This window comes from Acinonyx jubatus, chromosome B2 (assembly GCF_027475565.1).
Source record: "Acinonyx jubatus isolate Ajub_Pintada_27869175 chromosome B2, VMU_Ajub_asm_v1.0, whole genome shotgun sequence".
Classification (NCBI taxonomy): domain Eukaryota; kingdom Metazoa; phylum Chordata; class Mammalia; order Carnivora; family Felidae; genus Acinonyx; species Acinonyx jubatus.
The window spans coordinates 72,779,827-72,801,508 of NC_069385.1; the positions used below are offsets into that span (position 1 = coordinate 72,779,827).

Genomic DNA, 21,682 nt, shown 5'->3' on the forward strand with positions numbered 1-21,682 from the left:
ACTCTTTCTCAACTGTTAACATTTTTTCTTCTGGCCTCCACAATTTTTTTTTCTTTGCCTCAAGTCTCTCTGCTTTTAGTCTCAACTTATCTAATCTACCCTCTATACAATGCCAATTGTCTAAAATTGGTACCTGATCAAACTGTTCAACTTAAACACATTCAGTAACCACTTAATCAAAACTGAAAACTTTATGGCACACAAGAACCTTCATGATCTGGCCCATTTGCCTCTTCAGCTTCTCCAACCCCCTATCTTCCCACATAGACCACTTGCAATACTGCAAATGCACTATGTTGCTTCATCATTTCTCCATACGTAGAATTCCCATTTCCCCTATGACCATCCAAGGACTCTTCATTCATTCCTCTCTCAAGACTGATCTTTTCTACAAAAACTTTCATTAATACCCTCCCCCAAATAGAGCATTCCCTCTTTGATATCTCTAGCTGTAATATTTGAGTAGTCTTAACAGCTATAGCAACTGTGTTTGCTTACCTGATAGTCAAAAAATTGCCTTGCTAAAACTTGATCTCTGTCTAGCCCTTTAAAATAATTTAGCTATGCTGAATTTAACACTGCTGAAAAATTCCCAACTGTTACCATTTCACTTAACACGATGTATTTTGAATAATCTGTTCTGTAAGATTCAAATTCTTTGGATTTAAAAGAGGGAAAAAAATCCATTTTTAAATGATAAAAGCTTAGGTAAACTGAGATTACAGGAAGAAAATACCCCAAGACAATAGACTGAGGAAAAGTATACCATGAAAAATATATACTTTATGATTCCTTTTTAATACTTAGGCATTACATTCCATATCAAATTTTACCAACATGCTGTTTTATAAATTCATATTTTATACCATAATTTGAGTTTTCTGTTCCATGCTAAAAAGCCCACTCTTCCATAATTACTTTTAGCATACAGTACCTGGAATATAAAAAAAAATAACTCAGTGTTGGCAAACTTTCTCCTGATACGTAGGAGAACAATTACAGAAATGTCTAGTTAAGCTAATGAGCAAAAGAAAAGCCCCAATCCACTGGTATTTTCACGTAACTGTGGCTCATCACTACATTTATCAGAAATAAAACTACTTGCTACTGCACTATTTAGGGCAGTTTTGCCCAAGGCCTATCTTTAAGAGCTAGGTCAACTTCCAAGAAAACTGTACAGAAACATTCAGTTGTTAACAAAAATTTAATTTCAAAATCATTCAGAGTTAAGTTATTGTTAATTTAGAAAAAAAACATGTATTAATCACCCATAAGAACAACTTTTATTTTAATAAATAACAGTGGGCTTGCCAAAGGGAAGGGATTTTAATGTGTCAAGTTTTATGCATATTGGTAATAAACTTTAAGGAGGTGAAACCAACTATTCAATATAACCCATTAGGCCCTAAAAATAAAACTACAATACTTCAATAAAACTTAAAAAAATATTTTCCAAAAGAAAATAATTCACTCCTTGACCATGCTTATTTATTCAGAGTACCAGCAATTTCAGTTAAGTGCTTCATTTGTCCTGCAAATCTGATGTTGCACAGGGAATATACACATTTTCATATTATCACAACATCATCAATATCTCAGGCTAATAATATTGTGAATGCAACTAGTTTATAACAAACACAAAGTCAAAAATCAATGCTACTATATATGGCAAACAGAAACAAAGTAAATCTGAGAAGATGTTTTGTTTCCAGTACTGACTTAGTTGGACTTCAAATGAAGGTCCTAAACTCTCCTGAAATAACCTCTATCTCTGGCCGTGAATCCACAGTATAAATATGGTGAATAGAGCTAACCTATACGAGCTAATTATATACTGAATAACCAAAATAATCAATTATGACAACTAATACTGCTCTGGAAGACCAATCTAATGAAAAAAGTATCATTAGATATGGTGGGAAAATACAAATCTGTACAATCTAACATCTATAAACAGTAAAATCAAAACATCCAACTTCCTTATAGAAAGTGTTTCATCTATGTAATTATAAATGTTAAGGACTCTTGCATTTTATAAACACAAGATGGGCTCACTTTGATGATACCAATTTTAAGATTTATAAAAATGTTTAAAAAAATCTTTCCACAAAAGTTTATACAGTTTAAAGCTATACACCAATCTATAAATCTCAGAAAATGGAAAAAAAAAACTTTATAAGATCACATGTATAAAACAAGAAATGAAATGTGATTTTATTTAAGGCAATACTGGGCTACTTCACAAATCACCACCTCAAATATTTACACTGCTCCACACTACTAGTTTCTATCACATTCACAACGGATTTTTTTTTAATACCAAATGTTTAAAATCTTTGATGTAGTAAATTCTTTATTCACATTTCCATTATATTTCATGGAACCATAATAACTATATCCAATTAGAAGCAATGAAAAAAACTGTCGCTATAGGAAACTGCTAAAGAATCTGCTATAATTTCACATGAATACCATCCCCAAATCCTAGAGGATAAATTTACAAAGCAGAGCAAGGTGTTGATACAATGTGCCTACTTTGTGAAAAGTAATTTTAAGATCTTGTAAATAAATGTTTTATGTAAAAATCAATGAACTATGGCAGAGTTTCTACTTTTAGTTTGAAAAATTCTTAATTTAAAACAATAAAAGAACAGTTTTAAAAACTTGATCACTTAGTTAAAAATTAAAATTCCAAATATAAATGTGTCATTTAATAGTTTAGACTTACACACTGCTGGTGGCAGCAAATGATTTACAATAATAAATATATACAAAAAAGATATCTACAGAGTACTGTTCTACATGAGCAGTGACCTGGTGAAACATATCAATCACACAGATAATTCAGATTAGTTCATGGAAAGGGCAACTGGCTGATAGAAATCTGAGGTGTAGCTCAACTATTTACAATAACTGAAGTATTGATTCTGTTCAAGTCCCATAGGGATAAAAAAAAAAGTTTTACATGACAAATGTCATGTGTTTTTTTTTTTTTCCTTTTTTCGGCCAGGTTAATTCATGTCAACAACAAAAATTAATGAAGAAGGGTCACAATTCTAGCATGCGTGATGACTTCCTATTTAAAATAAAACCGTAAATGATGTATTTATATTACATTAGGTATCAGTACTGCCCTCTCCCTGTTGCTTTACCCAAACTAATTTCTTTCATAACAGACACATCTGGATCATTTGAATGTACTTCAAGTTTTTTCAGACTGACGGTAGGTTTCATTTCCTGAAGCTGTTTTAACACAAGTTCAGTGCAATCTTTAAGAGTCTTGTCTAAAACAATTTTTACATTATCACTGCACTGAAGCTGTGATGGATTGGCAAACTGTACAAAGGTTTCACTTTCTTTACAAGAACATACATGATTTCCACTAGTCACAGCAGTCTTGTCAATATTTTTTCTTGAATTTGAATGGGACCCTTTCTTATTTCCACTATTTGGATGGTCTTTGTCAGAATTTTTCTTCTGCTTCACTGCAGACTCTTCAAGAAACTTCAGAAATGATACTTCAAATCCCATTGGTTTAAACGAGCTCCAGTCAAAAGATGCAGGATGCTCCTCCGTAGTCTGAATTGCAACAGCAGTTTCTTCTTCTTTATGTGTGCTACTTAACTCAACTGCCGATGTTGGTTCAGCTTTTTCAACTTTCCTCTTTTTATTTTGGGAGACATTTTTTTCTTTATTAACTCTCTTCAAATTACTTGTTTTTTGTTTTTCTGACTGGCAGGGGTTACTTTCCTGAAAATTATTACTTACATTTGAAGAGGTATGAGCTTGGGTCTCCACACTTGCATTGTCTTCGTTTATTAATTTTGTAATAAATAATTCTGTTAGCTCATCCATTTCGTCTTTTTCATTTTTTTCAGTTTCCCTCTGTGGAACTGTAGCTGTTCTGGAGTTATCACTGCTCTCTGGTACACATGTGTCAGAATTTTTCACATCACTCTTATCAACTTCTTGCTCAGAAGTTTCCTTTAATTGTGAGTTGCAACACCGTTTGAAGACAATGAGGAGATTACGGTGTTGTGATGTAAATGCCTTTGATAATTTATGGCATTTATAATGTCTAATTATATTGCTTTCACTTGTAACAACTGATGTACACCCCTTTATCATACATGGATACTGGGTTACAAATCTGCTTGTACACTCAGACAAGGCATCGTTCCTAGCCTTTATAGAATATACATGCTTTCCACGTTTCAGAGAATAAGGTTTATTTTCTTCAATCTGCACAATTTTCGCAGTCTTGTTTTCTAAATTATTTTTTTTCTTTCGTTTAGTCTTAGGCATTTTTATTCCTTCCTTTCCAGATCTGTGTTTTGTACCCCGATGTTTAGACTTTGTCTTTTCTTGGTTTGCCTTGCTTGATATATTTTCCTGACCAGGTGTTAATCTTCTTGGCCGAATCAAATGAGCTTTATGTTTGTCATTATGCTTATTAAAAATGTGTCGGAGGAGATTTGACCGAGTTGCATATATACGGTCACAGCCTTCACAGTCACACTTGTATATGCCATCTTCTTCAGTTTTATTTCCCTTTATCCCAATTCCATGATCTGCCTCAAGATGAACAACATAGTTCAAGTATGTAGTAAATGAAGATTTACACTCTAACTGGTCACATGGAAATTTCCCAACATCCACAGAAGCAGTCATACTTTCAATTTCCTCAGGAGTCATTTCATGAAGTTTCATGTAGTGCTGGATCAGGCCAGTAATTGCTTGGAAGATTCGAGAACAGTCACTCACCTGACATCGAAATTCTTTCACAGTTTGTTTAGTTTCAATCTCTTCACTTTCTTTACCAGCTTCACTTTCCTCTTCAATCTCTGCAGAAAATGCAGGTAGATCTGATTTGTGGACAGCCTGGTAATGCAGAATTAAGTTTTGCTGTATAGTGAAAGCGGCAAAGCAACCTTGGTGAACACATCGATAAGGTCTGTAGGGACTGTATCTTGTTGGAAACTCATGGGAGTGGGAAACTGGCTTCTTGCGTTTTTTCTCCTCCTTTTCTTTTTTATGTCTCCTAATTTTCCGCCCTTTGGTTTGTATGTTTGTGAGAGAATTTGTATTACATTGTTCTGAAGTAACTGTAATCACTTGCAAAGAACTTTCTGTTTTTTCAGGACTTTTTTTTTCTACAAGTTGTTTTTCTGGGATCACTGCTGTATTACTGACGGCATTTTCCTTCATTGCTCCCAATTCTAAAGCAGGCTGGAACTCCCTTTTATTTTCCTCTGTCATAGTTAGCTGTCTTTTTACTTGTGCAATTCGTGGAGCTGACAAATTTTCACTCTGAGATTTTCTTCCATAAGGCCTTTTTATTTTTAACTTTACCATTTCTTCTGTTGTAAAATGATGGACCAACTGGCAGTGTGCTCGGAGATTAGAATTTCTTGTAAATGTTTTTGTGCAGGTAGGCACTACACATTTAAATGGAGCAAATTTCAACTGATTCTTCTTAATTTCAAGAATCATCTCTGGAGTGTATTGATGAATCTTACCATAGTGCTTAAATAAAGCATCCTTTGTCATAGCGCTATAATTACACCCTTGGTTTTGACACACAAAGGGTTTATTAACTTTGTCACTAAACTGAATGTTGCTTATCATTTCAGAAACTGGCTGAACCACTGTGACATTTGGGATTGGTTTAATGGGAGTGGGAGTCAGTGTCACTGATGTATTTATTAGTACACACTGCGATGCTGGAGTGGACAGGTCATTTTCTAATTTTAATTTCTGTAAGCCTTCTAAAATTTCCTGTATTTGATCCTCCTTATGTAATACTTCAGACTGAGGAATGTTACTTTTTGCTGGCAATACACCTATGAAGGAGGAAAACTGAGAAGAATCAGGTAACTTGCTATTTTGTACAGTGTTTACTGAAGGAAGCTGAATGTTATAATTTATTTGAGCATTCTGTGATGTTTCACCAACACCCTGAGATCCACTTTTTACCTCTAGTATTTGAGAATTCATAGCACTTTTAATAATTTCAAGAGTCTTTTCGAAGTTTTGTATAACATTGTCTTCAGAAATCTGCAAATCAGAATTTATTGAAGTTGTGCATGAATTCAAAGCCATCATTTGGGAATCCCCATTTTCAGTTTTTAATGTTAAAGGAGCTAACACCGTATGGGACTCAAGATTGGTTTTAAAGTTTTCTTTCACATCAGTAATAAATAACTGATTGTCAACATTATTTAATTTCTGTGCTAGGTTTTCCACCAAACCCTGAGGCTCACAATTTGGAATTACATTTGAATGGAGGTTAGTGGTTGGTATCTCAATACTCTTTGCTATAAGTCCCATTGCTGTCAAGTCACTTGTTACCAAGTTTTGGGAAGCATTGGGTGCAATTAGGGGAGGGGCAACTTTCTTTCTTCTCTTCGAAGCACTGTTTCCCTTTTTATTTAAATGACTAGACCTTGTGTTCTGAGGACCACTTATAACTGAAACACGTGAACTGTTACTGGTAAAATTTTGTGATGGCCCACTAGAATTAGGGAATGAACTAGAACACAAACCATTTTCAACAGTCTTCAGTAGTAAGTCATTTGTTGGGAAAACAGGTAAACTGCTGCATTCCTCAATGGAGGAAGTTTTGGAGTTTGGTGTCCTATTCTGGTTTGTCAGCAGGGCGTTTGGGTGGCATACAGTCTGCAACAGGGGTGGCACAGCTGGGTTTGGCATCACTGTTGCATTTACTTGTGCTGCATCTGAAACACAACCTGCTGGAACATGAGAAAGCATTTCAGCACCCTCAAACGTACTGGGAATGCCAGCAGTTTCCAAAGCCTGTTTAATAATTTCACTTCCTTCTTGACTAACACTGGTACTAAAGCTAGTCACACCAGTCCGGGGAAATGTATTTGGTAAAAATGTTGATGAGCGATTTTCAGCAGCAAGAAGTTGCAGGAATGATGGATCTTTAAAACACGCTTCTGGGTTGAAGGTAGACTGTTGAGGCTGCTGCAAATTTACTGCATTTGTGGAGAGAATCATGCTGGCAAGAAGAGAAGGCTGTCCATTATTCTGTAGAAGTTCTTGAGCAATTTCTGCTCCATCCAGTGGTTTACAGTAAGATCGCTTAGACAAGTGTCCACCCAGAGATCTGGGATTAGTAAAAGCCCTGTAACACCTGCTACAGATAAATTTCCCATCTCTGATAATTGCAGGCCATTTGGCCCTTTTGTTGTGCTTGGGTTTTCTTTCCTTCCCATTTGGGCCCCGCCCACGGTCTTTTTTAACTTTTTCAGGGGCAGACTGTTGGGCACTGGTGCTATTAAAGTCATTTGCAACATTGACTTGCGAAGGAAAAACTGCATTTTCACCATTGCCTCCCTTTAGAAAGGAGGAATTGGTGTTTCCTTCAATCTGCGAGGAAAAATGATTTGTATTATTTTCCAGCTGGGAAAAAACAGAATTAGCCCCATTATCTGCTGGTGAAGGGAAAAGAGACATTGAACTACTTTCTGCAGGTAAAGGAAGGAAAGGATCCGAGCCACTGTCAATATTCAAAGGCAAAACTGTTTTGGTTAGATCTTCCATTTGTGCTGGCAAGGCAGTAGTAGATAAATTTTCCATTTGGGAACATATAATACCACCACCTTGTTCATTTTTATCCTGAGAAGGTATATTTGGATTTATGACACTTTCCACTGAGGGCAACAGTGGAGCTGACACACTTGCTAAATGAGCTGGAAAAATGGAAGGCGAGACATGCTGCAACTGATTTGAACAAGTAGGATTCCCATTGGCTTTGGTCTGTGGTGTAAAAAATGCATTGTTAGAGCTGCTCACCTGTGATGGCAAAAAATAAACAAACTTGCCATTATTTGGTGTATTTAAGTTGTTCGATTTTTGACCTTTTTTACTTTTGCGCTGCATTTTAAATGCCGCATACTGGTCAGGGTGTGCTGTCTTCATGTGTTTCCCAATACTCTGTGAAGAATTATAGGTTCGAGTACATCCCTCAACCTGGCAACTGAATTTCTGACCTGGCGCTTTTGGAGGTACTGATGGAGTTCCTAAAGAACTACTTGGGTTGGGCTGTGATGGAACAAATGTGATACTTTCCAATGTCTTAAGAGGTAAATTATAAAGACTGGATGATGTTTTAACATTACCTCCACATTCAAACTTAGAAGCTGGTAAACTGTTTTGAAATCCTGCCTGGTTTTGCACAGAAAAGGTCATCAGGTTGTTCACTTGCCTTTCTAAGTTTTGTGGGGTAAGGTCACCTATTTTAAGGGTTTCTGAATTTACTAAAGAATTCTGAGTTATCTGGGCTTCATTAAAGCAATCCTGTTCTTTTCTTTCTTGAAAACCTGGACGACACAAATCATTACAAGTATCTTCAACCGGTGTATGTAAGTTTGTGACCAATGATTCACCAGTGCCTTCCACAGTTGAGTTTTCTTGCTTTCCAAAGTTATCCTCGATCCCCTGATTGAGGGACACTTTAATGGACACAGCCACTTCACTGGCCTGAAGCAGAGGAGTAGTCACTGGGTTTTCCAAACCATTTGACAATGGTCCATCAGCTTGCCTGAGCTCTGATGCAGAAATCTGGTCTTGTTTGGTCACAGCTGATTCTGTTTTGCTTTTATCCCAAGCATCACTTTTCTCTGCTGGTAAGGCGTTTTCAATGTTATTTTCTGAAGGAAGCATAGACCTCTCTTTCTCAATGCTCACTTCTGTGTTCTGATTCACTTTAGAAGGCTGAACACAATCTCCAGATGAATTAAGTTGGTCTTCAGGAGGCAGCACTTTTTCAGGAGTACTGTGATCATCCAGATGCTTTTCTAGCTCACTCTGAGAACGATAAACTTTACCGCAACCTGTGAACTTACAAGTATAGGTATTATAATGCTGTGCTTCATGATCATATAGTAAGTAAGCTTCTGAAAAAATTCTGCCGCATTTAGGAAACATACATTTCGCTCTAAAGACTTGATGTTCCTTTCGGTGTGTTAAGAGCTCTGCGTAACTATTAAAACCAGCCTTACATTTCATCTGTATACAGATATATGGTTTACTGCCACAGTGCATTTGTAGGTGATCATTAAGATGAGTAACACTTACAAAATGCCGTCTACAGTATTGGCAAATAACTTTTTTGCTTTGCATTTCAAGAAAGCGCTTGGCATCTTCATTATCCTTATGTCCCTTTACATGAGCGATTAAATTTTTAAAGTACTTAAAGCCCTTTTTACAAAAAGTTACAGGGCAATTAAATTCATTAACAGGTACTGGTTTCTGGACTGGGATCACTTCTGGCTCGTAAGATTTATCTTTGTCATCATTCTCATCATCTGAACCATCATTGTCATTAAATACTATGAAATCTGTTGAATAGAGACTATTCTTTTTTATAGGCCGCTGTTCCTGCTTGGTCACAGCATTAGTCTTTTGATTCTCATTGGTAGTTGTGATCTTAGGTGGCCTCCCCAATCTTCTTAATGGTTTCATAGCTGCTAGTCTCTCTTTACTAGATTGTTTAACATGCAATGTGACATGAGGGACAAAAGTTTCTTTAGAATTGAAGTTCTTTGCACATATAGGGCAACTGTAAATCCCATCTTTGTAATGTTTTTGAGCATGCCGTACTATTCTATGACCAAGGAATTCTTTGTCACACAACACACAATACTGCATGTAGGCTTGCCAATTCCTAAACCTAGCAGATATAAATCCTCTCTCTCTTAATTGTTTTATCTCTCTCTTCTTCTGCTTTTCATCACAGATGTCTTTGAGAAGGCCAGAATTAGCACCAACTCCACCAGAAAGTCCATTCATAGAAGTTTCTTTTATCTCTTCCTGGTAGTCTACTGCTTTCTCATAAACTTCACTGTCGTTTAGTTCATCTATTGAAGACACAATGGATGCTTCTTCCCCCATTAATGCAAGACATTGTCGTTTTAAGGTTTTCCAATCCCAGAATTCTGGATCAAAGGGCCACTGAGTTTTCAATACCAGTAAGAGCTCACAGCGTAGAGAATTTGGTATTGGAAGATTTTCTTCATCATATTTCTGATCTGGCTGGTTATACAACATTTCCACAGCATAATATGCATCTACTGTAGGCTCAAGAAGAAATTCACTCAGTTGACAAGCACGTTTAACTTCCAGATCATCAGGCAACAAGCAGGAAATGGTCTTGCAAATAGATATTTTCACTTCAGTATTTTCTGTAGATTCCAAACGAAGGGCTTTTACACATAGTTCTATACAGGTGGCAAGTCCAGCCCCTTCAGTCTGTGAAAAAGCAAACAAGAAATGTCAAATGTCAATTTATACTTAACCAACCCTTATAAGTGAATTTGGTTATTTTTAAATTGAGGTTTGCTTTTCTCAAATTTTGCAAATAGCAACATATGAAAAACTGCCTCTTCTAAAGCATCGTAGCTTAGCCGTGTGTGTGTGTGTGTGTGTGTGTGTGTGTGTGTGTGTGTGTGTAAAATGAATTATAAAGAATAACAGAAAATGAATAAGCACTGGGAACTAAGACAAGACCTGGGTATAAAATCATCTAATACAGCTAGGTAAACTTGGAAGTTATTACCATCTCTAACCGTTCATAGCCCACTTATAAAAGACAGATCAAAACAACACAAACTTCATAAAACTGCTGTATTAGTGAATATTATGTATTTAAAGTATCTGCTATAGTATAACGTCTGGCACATAGGAAGTGATCGATAAATGTCAACTCTATCACAAATTTCATTTCTTAACTTTGTATTTACAGTCCTTCTGAAATAAAAAAACTCTTAATCCAATTACAGAACTGAGAATGTCCCCCTATTTCCTAACTTACTAGTAATGAAAGGAGATTTTCACTTTTAACAGAATAATCTGATCCTTCATGGGGGAAGGGGTTGTAGTTCTATCATACATTGGCTGAATGCCAAATCACCTACCTTGCTGCTGAACCATCTTAAAAATGAGTAGAAGGAGACACAATAAATGTTTTTCCTTTTGAATTAGCATTTTTTAAAGTTTATTTATTTTGAGAGAGAGAGAGAGAGAGAGTGTGTGTGTGTGTGTGAGAGAGAGAGAGAGAGAGAGAGAGCGAGCGAGCAGGGGAGGGACAGAGAGAGAGGAAGAGAGAGAATCCTAAGCAGGCTCCACGCTGTCAGCGTAGAGCCCGACATGGGGCTCAAACTCACAAACTGAAATCACATAACATGAGCTGAAATTAAGAGTTGGATGCTGAACTGACTGGGCCACCTAGGAGTCCCTGAATTAGCATCCTGAACTATTATTACAAGACAGCAGTAATGAAGGTAAAAGTTATTTGAAGATATATGAAGTGAAGAGATTAAAAAAAATGGGTTTTTAAAGACTAAGGAGAACATAAATATAAGAAATAAGCCAGCTATAAGGTGTGGCCACGTTCATGGGAATGGAATATATGTTATATAGGATCAAAAGGCAAGAAAAAAATAAGTAAAAAAAAAGCTGATAGGGTCTGTATTTTCACAGACTAAGAAGGAAATAAAGTTTTTTGTTTTTTTACTAAAACAGGAGCTTAGATTCGTGAGCCAAAAGGAAAGTGAGGGGAAGATAAATTGGTCTTGACTTTAGGAAAAACAAGGACACAAAGACCAAGAAGAAAATGGACAAAAATAGATATGAGACCTATTAAATTTTTTTTTAATGTTTGTTTATTTTTGAGAGAGAGACAGAGGATGAGCAGGGAAGGGGCAAAGAGAGAGGGAGAGAAAGAATCTGAAGCAGGCTCCAGGCTCTGAGCTGTCAGCACAGAGCCCAACATGGGTCTCGAACTCACTGACTGCAAGATCATGACCTGAACCGAAGTCAGATGCTCAAGTGACTGAGCCACCCAGGTGCCTGAGACCTATATTCTTAAAAGTGACAGTGAAGAAAGGACAACTAGGAAAGAACTGGGACCATATGGTTGTCTCTAGCTTTCATGTCAAACCTGTATAGTTATTTTATACTATTCCAAGATAAATCTGAGCCAGAAAACTTTTGTAGTAAAAAACATTTGCACCTCTGTTACATGACTTAGGGGCTACTTCTAATAATGCACAAGTGATGATGAAGGCACATATCAAAAGGACTAGTAAATATGTAGGGGATGAGAATTCTGAAAAAGGCTGTAATTATTTAGAAAATTTAGGAAATGGTAGAGAAACAAAGTACTTTAAGAAAGGATTCAGGATATAGGGGTTTTGTGGATGAAGGACACCTACTCTGATGAAGCTGACTGTAACTATTCCGTCACGTGAATGTTGATCTCTTTCTCTATCAATGACAAAAGTGGATTCAAAAATTTTACTTATTGCTTAGAAAATGCAACTAAAATTATTTCAGAGAGAAACTCAACTGACAGTTCTATCCTAATACAGTCGGCTCCTGGATTCAAGGGTTCATTTCAACTCATTAAGAGCAAATGGCTTTGAATAAATTTGCTTTAAAAACATCTTAATGTTGTGTAATTAAATGTGAAACCTTAAATGATGCCAACAGAAGTACAACAAAATTTTTATTCTTTTGAGTTTTCATATTTGCGTGTGTGTGTGATTGAAAATTAAGTTTACAGGCGATATTCAAATCATAAACTTGTTATATAACAAGTGTTTTTATTTTTTATTAATTTTTAAATTTTATTTATTTTTTAAGTAGGCTCCATACCCAACATGGAGCCCAATGCAGGGCTTTAACTCCCAACCCTGAAATCAAGACCTGAGCTGAGATCAAGTGTCTGTTGCCTAGCCGACTGAGCCATCCAGGTGTCCTTATAATGGGATTTTTTTATTAATTTTATTTTATATTTACTATTTTTTAATTTTTTTTAAATCTTTTTTTTTTGAGAGAGAGAGAGAGAGAGAGAGAGACAGAATGCAAGTGGGAAAGGAACAGAAAGAGAGGGAGACACAGAATCCCAAGCAGGCTCCAGGCTCTGAGCTGTCAGCACAGAGCCCAACGCAGGGCTTGAACTCATGGACCACAAGATCGTGACCTGAGCCAAAGTCACTTAACTGACTGAGCCACCTATAATAAGGGTTTTTAAAGATGAGTCTGAATTCACAATTTTCCATAAATATGTGATTAAACAAGTAATTAGCCTATAATAATGTACTTAATAACATTAGTTAATAAAAGTACTGATAGCACCAGCCTGAATTTAAGAGTCACAGGAACAGAAGAAAGCTAAGTGCTAAAAACTCAGAGGGAGGAATAGAGACCCACCCCCTTCCCGCCGCCCCCAGACAGTGGTCCAGCGCCAGGCAACCTTCTGAAAAAGACAAGGTTTTATATTTGGTATCCACCCCCCTGCCTCCACTTCTCTGTTCCTCTCCTCTGACTGCCTAGTGTCCTTGACCCAAAGCTACTTAAGGCTTACAGACTGGTTAGTTTCCCCATGAACATCCTATTCAGCTCTTCTCCATCCGTGCATACCATGTCTTACCCTGCTTTAAAATTCTTAAATGGTTACCTTTGTATTTCAGAATTAAATATATATTCTTAATTGGTAATACAAAAAGGTCTTAACAATCCTACCTATGCCTCATCTGGTCTAGACTCATCTTTTATCTTTTGCCCTACACCCAAATAGCCTATACTGCAGGTAAACTAAGCTAACTGTAGATCCCAAAATATGCCATTCTCTCATTTGCTTGATACCACTTGTGATACTGTGATATAAGAAATACATATATATTTTTTCATCCAGGGCTCCCAGCACATAGTCCTAAAACCTTGGTAATTTCCTAAATGATAAGAGCTGTAAGGGAACCTTTTGTTCCCAGCTCCTAAAATAGCTCCAGAGCCTTAAACCATGAAACAGGTGTTGCTATTAATAAGGCCCTTTTAACCACAAAGGAGTTTGTTAATGAGGGGATTTTTGGAGAGCCCCCAGATAACCACCGGATGGTGTCTGGTAGTCAGGGGAACAAACTTGTAATTAGAGGGTTGGAACTTTCAGGTCTTGCCCCCACCCCCACCTCCAAGGGAGGGAGAGATGCTGGGTTCTGAATCAATCACCAACGCTGGCCAATGATTTAATCAAATGTGCTTATGTAATGAAGCCTCTGTAAAAACCCAAAAAGAACAGGGTTCAGGGACCTTCTGCGCTGGTAAACATGCAGAGATCTGGGGAGGCAGGCAGCTTGCCCTTTCCCCCATACTTTGCCCTGAGCATCTCTTTCATCTTGCACTTTCTAAGTTGTATCCTTTTACAACAAACCAGTAAGCTAGTAGGTAAATTGTCTTCCTGAATTCTGTGAGCCACTCTAGCAAATTAATCAAATCTAGGGAAAGATATTGTAGGAACTTCTGATTTCAGCCAGTTGGTCAGAAGCACAAGTGACAAACTGGACCTGTGATTAGCATCTGAAAGGGGTTGTGTGTGTGTGTGTGTGTGTGTGTGTGTGTGTGTGTCAGTCTTGTGGTATTGGGCACTTAATCTGTGAGATCTGTGCTACCTCCAGGTAAATAGTGTCAGAATTAAGTTGTAGGATACCCAGCTGGTGTCCAGAGAATTGTTTGATGTGAAGAAAACCCCCACACATTTGATGAACAGAAGTATTCAGTGAGTAGTGAAGAGTAGTGAAGAAAAGAGAAGTTTTTTCTTCACACTACTTTACATGCTTTTTCTAATACTAGGGACGCTTTCCCCTCCCATTCTGTCTGGCTATCACTCAGTCAAAACAGACAAGTGGGTTGGATGGTCCACATGTTTGTGTGTCTCCATCAATAGACTGAGTGCTATAGTGCAATAGTGCTATATTTTTCAACCTTTTAATTTCAAGGGTCTAGGAAAAAGCATGAATAAACTGGCCAACAGTCTTCAACAAACCCTGGAATTGTGTTTTTTTGAATTCATTTATTTATTTTTAAATTTATTTTAGAGACAGAGAGTGTGTACAAGCGGGGAACAGAGGCAGAGAGAGAGAGAAAGAGAGAATGAGAATGAATCTTAAGCAGGCTCCCATGACCCCAGGATCATGACCTGAGTCAAAATCAAGAGTCAGATGCTCAACCAACTGAGCTACCCAGGTGCCCCTAACTCTTGGATTTTTTTTTTTTTTTAAGTTTATTTATTTTTGAGAGAGAGAGAGACAGAGCATGAACGGGGGAGGGTCAGAGAGAGGGAGACACAGAATCTGAAACAGGCTCCAGGCTCTGAGCTGTCAGCCCAGAGCCCGACGCGGGGCTCGAACTCACGGACCGCGAGATTGTGACCTGAGCTGAAGTTGGACGCTTAACCGACTGAGCCACCCAGGCGCCCCACTCCTGGAATTTTTAAAAAGGGCCACCAGGTAACCCAAATCACTGACCTTGAGACTAAATTGCATCATGTGAAAACTGAGAAGTTTTACTAGAACCTAGTCACTATAGCATTAATTTTAAGGTCTCTTTTGGTCCTTAATAATAATCTAGGATTCTAGTTTTAAGATAAAACCTCTGCTTGATCAGATTTCAAAAAGTAAAAAACAAAGGGAAAAAATTTTTATGGAATGGGAAACAAGATTTTTGGGGCAGAGTAATTAGCAAGTTGCAAGTTATTCTTGTCAGTAGGTGTGCTCCCCTGACCAACTCTCTAAGCTATTATTCATGCTTTTAAGTGTTTTATATAGGTGCTTTACTTCTGAATCCAAAGTCTCTCCAGAAAGGCACTACTCAACAGAACTGTGATGATGGAAATCTTTTTTATACTATTCAATATGGTAGTCACTAGCCACATGGAGCTACTGAGCCCCTAAAATGTGGCTACTGGCTATGACAATGCACAGTGTAGCTCTTGTCCAAGTTCTTCCCCTCTCCAACACAATCTCCTTCTAAGTGGGGTGTAAGTTTGACGGAGGAGAGTCACTTTTACTTAATGTCCTTAATTAATCTAATTAAGGAATGAGGGGCGCTTGGGTCGCTCAGTCAGCTGAGCATCTGACTCTTGATTTCAGCTCAGGTCATGATCATATGATCATGGGATCGAGCTCCATGCTCAGCATGGCGCCTGCTTAAGATTCTCTCTCCTCTCTGTCAAAATAAATAAAAATGAAAATAAAATTTTAAAAAATGTAACACAAAGTGGTTAGAGTTAACAGGTGGTCAACAGAACATCAAGTTTCATACCCAATTTGTCTGGCTTCTGATTTCAAGCTCCTTCTACTTTGCTACACTGTTCTTTAAGTGAGACATAAAGCCACTAGTGGCACAACCTATGTTTTAAAATTGCACATTAATTTTTTAAGAAACTTACTATTGTAAGTTCATTTCTTTTAACTGCAACACTACAATATAGAAAATGGAAAATCAGAATGAATTAACAAGGCTGACAGAGGAAAAACTGGAAAGCAGGACTCATTCCTGTCCTTTACTTTGAGAGAAATTCTTTTCTCCTGAAAAGAAATTATTTCAGGAGAAAAAGTGAAGATATATGTAAAATTTATGGACCAACTACAGGTTTAAAAAGTTACTTTTAAAGGGGGGACAGAAGAGTATCTTTCGGTCCCTCCTTTCAAAAAAAAAAAAAAAAAACAAAACTACACATGAATTAAAAAATACTTCTTGTCATGCTGCACACCAGATTGTAAGGATTCCTAAACACTGTTTGGCATCGCATTCTATGCAACGTAGCAACTATGGAAAGTGTCTTCTGTGTACATTTAAAATGGGAACCAACTGCATTACTGCAAGGGTTATGCTATAAGAAAATAAATTAATCTTATAAAACTTGGATTCCAATTTAAATAAATAAATGGAAACACACAGGTAACCTCTGATTATTACATGCCTCTTCAGTTGTATTTAATTTGTTTGATCTACTTATTAAATGTTTTCATTTCAATGACTTGTGTTTTATTTGCAAAAGTTCTTCTGACTCTTTAAAATCTGATCATTTTGATAGTGTCTTTCTTATACTTCAATCCCTTATTTTATGTCTTTAAATACATGTATTTTGTAGAATTTTCCATAATTGTGTTAAACTACTAGGCAAATAATTCTATTCTTTTTGTCTACTGAAATTTAGTCATGTCATGTTGTTTCACATGCTTTATAAATCTTGGTGGTTAAATTTACTTATGTCTTCAAGTATATGTAATTTATAGTTTCTATCCTTTCATGTTTAATCCTATTGTTACTTCTGACAGAATTCCCTCATGACAAACTGCTTCATGTTCTGTAAATCTTGATCACAAACTCATCTTAAGCAGGGCTTTATCTAAGAATCCTACATTGAGGGTATGTCCCTCCAAAGTTCCGCATTTGCTTCTGCCAGGTATCCCAGCTGTTACCAGCCCAGTTCCACCCTTACCTTCTTCAACATTACTTATTCAGCATGGGGATTTCTGGACTATACAGACAGGGTAAATCTGGACCCCAAATCTGTGTAAGGATAGACCTATGGGTACAACTGCTTAAAGAAAACTTTTTTCCTTCTGTGACCCACAGCCCAGTTGGATATGCACAAAGTTTCCTATCATCTATCTGTGTTAAATAAAAAGTAGTATTTTTCTAGTCTACTTTTTCAGTGAAATTATAGGACTTCAAGGTTGGGGAGGGGAAGGGGGACAGGGGAACTCACTTTCAGCTCCCTAACATGAGAGGGCCGAGCCCAAGATCTTATCTCCTATCCCCATAAAGCTATCTTCTACCCCCATGGGCATATTAAAACTCAAACCCCTTAGTTACCACAAGTAGTAACATACCCTAATCCCCACCCAAGCCAGGAGGGGCCCAGCATCAACTCAAGCTTTCTGCTCTAGTTTTTAGGTTCTTCTTCATTTTGAGCCTAAGGATTTCCCCTCCCTAACATTCATGCAATCTCAGATGCTATACATCAATAGAAATGTTTATGTCATCAAGTATTTTGGGGCATTTTGTAGAAAAAGGATTTTTAGACAATGTAATCTGCCAAACTACCAACAAAGGAAGCTATCTCTCCATTTCTCTTCACACTTTCTAAATCTCTACAGAGCCAAACTATCAAAACAGCAGAACACATAGGAGTAAAAATTATAGAATGATATAATACTAGAATATTACTTTTCTTCAGGCCAAGAGCAAGACTCTGGCTCTCATTTGCATTTTTAAGTTTCTCTATAGCAAATCTCTATTATTAGACTAATAAGGAAAGCAATGTTGAAAACTCTAAATGAAATAAACAAAAATCACTGGAAGAAGTGCCAAAATAATGTCTTTTATTAAAGATTATTTATGTATCTTAAATTAAGAAAAAATAGCTTGATTATTCTTACCTCAGAATTAATAACTTTAATCAGGAAGAAAATGTGATATACCGTCTTGGTTAACAGAGAAAGCTGACGACATCTTTCTAGGTACACTTGTATAGATGGTTCTACTCTTTGCTGTAATTTACTCCAAAAGAGAGTGAGTTCCCTAAAAAAAAGAAAAAAAAAATTAAGTTGGAACAATAATGTAACAATCATGGACTATGTCAGTCCAGTCATTACATCTGAAATTAAAGCTGGTTTTAGATTCCAATTCTACATGTGAAATTAAGTTTAAATAAAATATAAAATAGATCTCAATTTTTTAGAGACTAAATAAAACCAGGATATGATTTATCACTTTATTGACTGATATTTTTCAATCTCAGGGAGAAGCACTGCCTGTCACTAATGAAGCACCTCTCATTTAAACTAAAAGTATACAAATGGTAACTCTGAGTCACATCTGTGACTTTATAAAGCACAAAATGTATGTATACATAAAATGCATATACATATATATCAATGGCATATTTTAAAAAGCATTTCATTTTATCTTCTACCTTAAATTTAAAATTGACCAACTGGTCAATTAAATTTAAAATTTAAAATTTAATATTATTAAATGTTAACAATCAATGATCACACAGAACCCAAAAGAAAGTAATTTAACTAATTTCTGTCAAATTGGTAAAATAAAGAAATTTTTGAAAATGGACTTTAAAATTGATTTCAAATGCAATTAGAATGTATCTTTCATAGAAAATAATCCTACTGAAATGATGAATTTTCCTCACTTTTACCTATTGTCCTATTTCTCTTCTGTCCTCTGTGGTTAATTTACACAAAAATCTTCTTCCTTGTTTCAAATTTTTTCACCAAGTATTCTCCTCAATACATGCCTTTCCTATTATTATTTCCTCAGTCTGCACTTCTAGGAACTCTGCTCTTTCACCACCCAATTGAACAACTTGCTCATTTACTGGATTTTAACCTATATATGGAGGACTTCAAAAATCTGTCTCTCCAGTCTTGACCACTTTCACCTCTCTAGTTCTTTATAAGACTTCTCCACTTTGATCTCTTCTGAAACCTGAAACTTAATATATGAAAAAGATGATTAACATTCTTTCCAGTTCACCATCTTTCTAATTTAATGCATCATTATCACTGACCCTAACAGCCCCTGCTTTTTACTATCCTAAACACAGCTATCGTCATTTTTTTCCAACATCCATAAGGAAGACTTCGTAACTTCCCAGATGGACTGTTGTACTGGTTTTCTAGTTGATTTTCCTATCTCAGCTCTGTCCTGCCACTTCTTCATCCCAACTCTACCCTCACCATTCAGCCCCCAACCCATTTTTCTCCATTACTTGTATTAAACAGCATTTCTTACACATAAACTTCTACTTTGCCTTCCTTCTTAAGACCTTATAATAGATTGCCTATGTTGGTCATATGAAATCCAGACTTTGATGCCTTTTTTAAAGCAACAGCACACTTAATTTCTTAGTCACTACTATTTATGTTACATAGAAAATATACTTGTCCTCAGTAGTATATGCATGTTATTTATTCTCCCTTCAGAATCTTCCTACCTGCCTTTTATATCAATCCTCTCTGTCCTGCATTTATGACTTTCCCTTCATAACAAAACTCACAGCTGCTCAGAAAACCTTTATAAACTTTATTCTTCTTTAATTACACATTTATTTAGCTTGCCTGTTCCATATTCATTTGTATGTAATGTGTTAGTCACTTGGTAAAAATTCTTAAATGTTAGAATATTGTAAACTAAATTTTGTGTTCCCATATTACCAATACAACACTGAAGACTAATAATGCTGCTCACTGAACAGATTGTCAGCTTTAGCTAACACATTAAGACAGCTGACCTTAAGATTTTTGAATCAGCTGAGGTCAACAGCTCCATTAGTTGCAAGCTCCCAAAAGATTATATAGAACAGGCTTTGCAGAATTGAAAATGTATCATATAAAGTAATGTGCACTGAAGAAGTTAGTGAAGTAAAATATCTCACAGACAGAAAATGAACTATATTTCTATACACGAATGATTAGCAGCTAATTATGTAATTGAAAGTATATAATATGCAGAGGGAAAAAATACAGACATTCAATCATAGATTGCTTACATATTTGAAAAAATTGTTATTGTGGCATCAGATAAAATAAACCTTTCTTTCATCTTCTAATATCTATTAATTATTATACAATCATTACTGGTATACTAAGGAGTTGTGTGGTCCTTAATAGAAAAAAAATTTTCAGTTATAATATGAATTAGTTGACAGTTTACATAGCATGTAATAACTGCAAATAAGCTTTTTGTCTTGTTAAGACTTTAAAAGATTAAAAATATGTTCTTGAGCTCTCTGCACTCTCACAACCTATCTTGTTTTTTTGTTTAACAAAGTTTTCCTTACAAAATAAAATCAACTCACCAAGCACAGTACATATCTCCTTGTTGGAGCTGACGTGATAGAAATGCAGTACATAAGACAAGAGCACTTTTTTCATCACCCTCAGATTCTAAGTTACAGATCATTTCTAGTGCATCTTTGCAATCAACTTCTGAGATCTACAGAAAAAGGACACAGAAATATGCCATAAAATGGTTTGTATTAGGATATATAGCAATACATGTTAAAATCTTCACTAGATATTTACAGATCATTTTCATCAGTAAAACCTCATATATACTATCAATTCATAGTTTGTCATTACTAGGCTGCAATAAAGAAATCTTTTTTCAAGTCAAAAACCAACTATTTTCAAGAACTTTACAAATATCTATATGTAAAAAACTAATGCTCATTGTAAGTACCCTCTACCCATTAATCAAGTCTATGATACTGAAAAAGAAAAGCTGTATTTTTCCCCTTTTTCATCTGGTAATTTAGAATTACCTGCATTAGAATCAGCAGAAAGACACAGAGATCTACTGGATATAAACTAATAAAGTGTCTATTCATCTGAGGGAAAAAGGTATAATATGAAACATTTTATACTGTAGTTATACTACCTTTAAACTCATCTCAGCTTTCTATAAATCTCCATTATTTTTCTTTTCATATCAATTCACTTCATCTCAAAGCCTGTCAACAGCCATGCATACATAAGTATAACCTAGATAAAGGCAACTTCATTTAATTACACACATCTTATTGCTTATTTTTTGAAAAGTTAAAATTTACTATCATATTACAATGATTTACTACATAAACAGAACTTACATATGATCTCTACAAGCATTTGCTATAAAACAAGAATATGGCAAACATCACATAATCACAAATCACCAGTGTTCCACAAAATAAAAAGATTAATTCCAACATGTTATAAATGACAAATGGCCAAAAAAAATTGAAGACGATACAGAGCACTGGCACCCATGCACCACAGAGGTAACCATGCCCCTCCTTATTGATCTT

The 21,682-nt window shown here is 36.0% G+C and overlaps 1 protein-coding gene across 5 annotated transcripts in view; it reads right to left on the bottom strand.

Moving 5' to 3' along the window:
• Positions 1 to 777: 777 nt before the first annotated feature.
• ZNF292 (zinc finger protein 292) overlaps positions 778 to 21,682 on the bottom strand; it is a 96,406-nt gene continuing 75,501 nt past the window's right edge. For all 5 annotated transcript variants that reach the window (XM_053222487.1, XM_027057299.2, XM_053222488.1 and 2 more), the window contains 3 exons: positions 20,693 to 20,829; positions 18,255 to 18,396; positions 778 to 10,278 (listed from right to left, as the gene is read on the bottom strand). In XM_053222487.1, the coding sequence (XP_053078462.1) occupies positions 3,124 to 10,278; positions 18,255 to 18,396; positions 20,693 to 20,829 (7,434 nt within the window). In that variant the 3' untranslated portion in view covers positions 778 to 3,123. The remainder of the gene's footprint in view (positions 10,279 to 18,254; positions 18,397 to 20,692; positions 20,830 to 21,682) is intronic.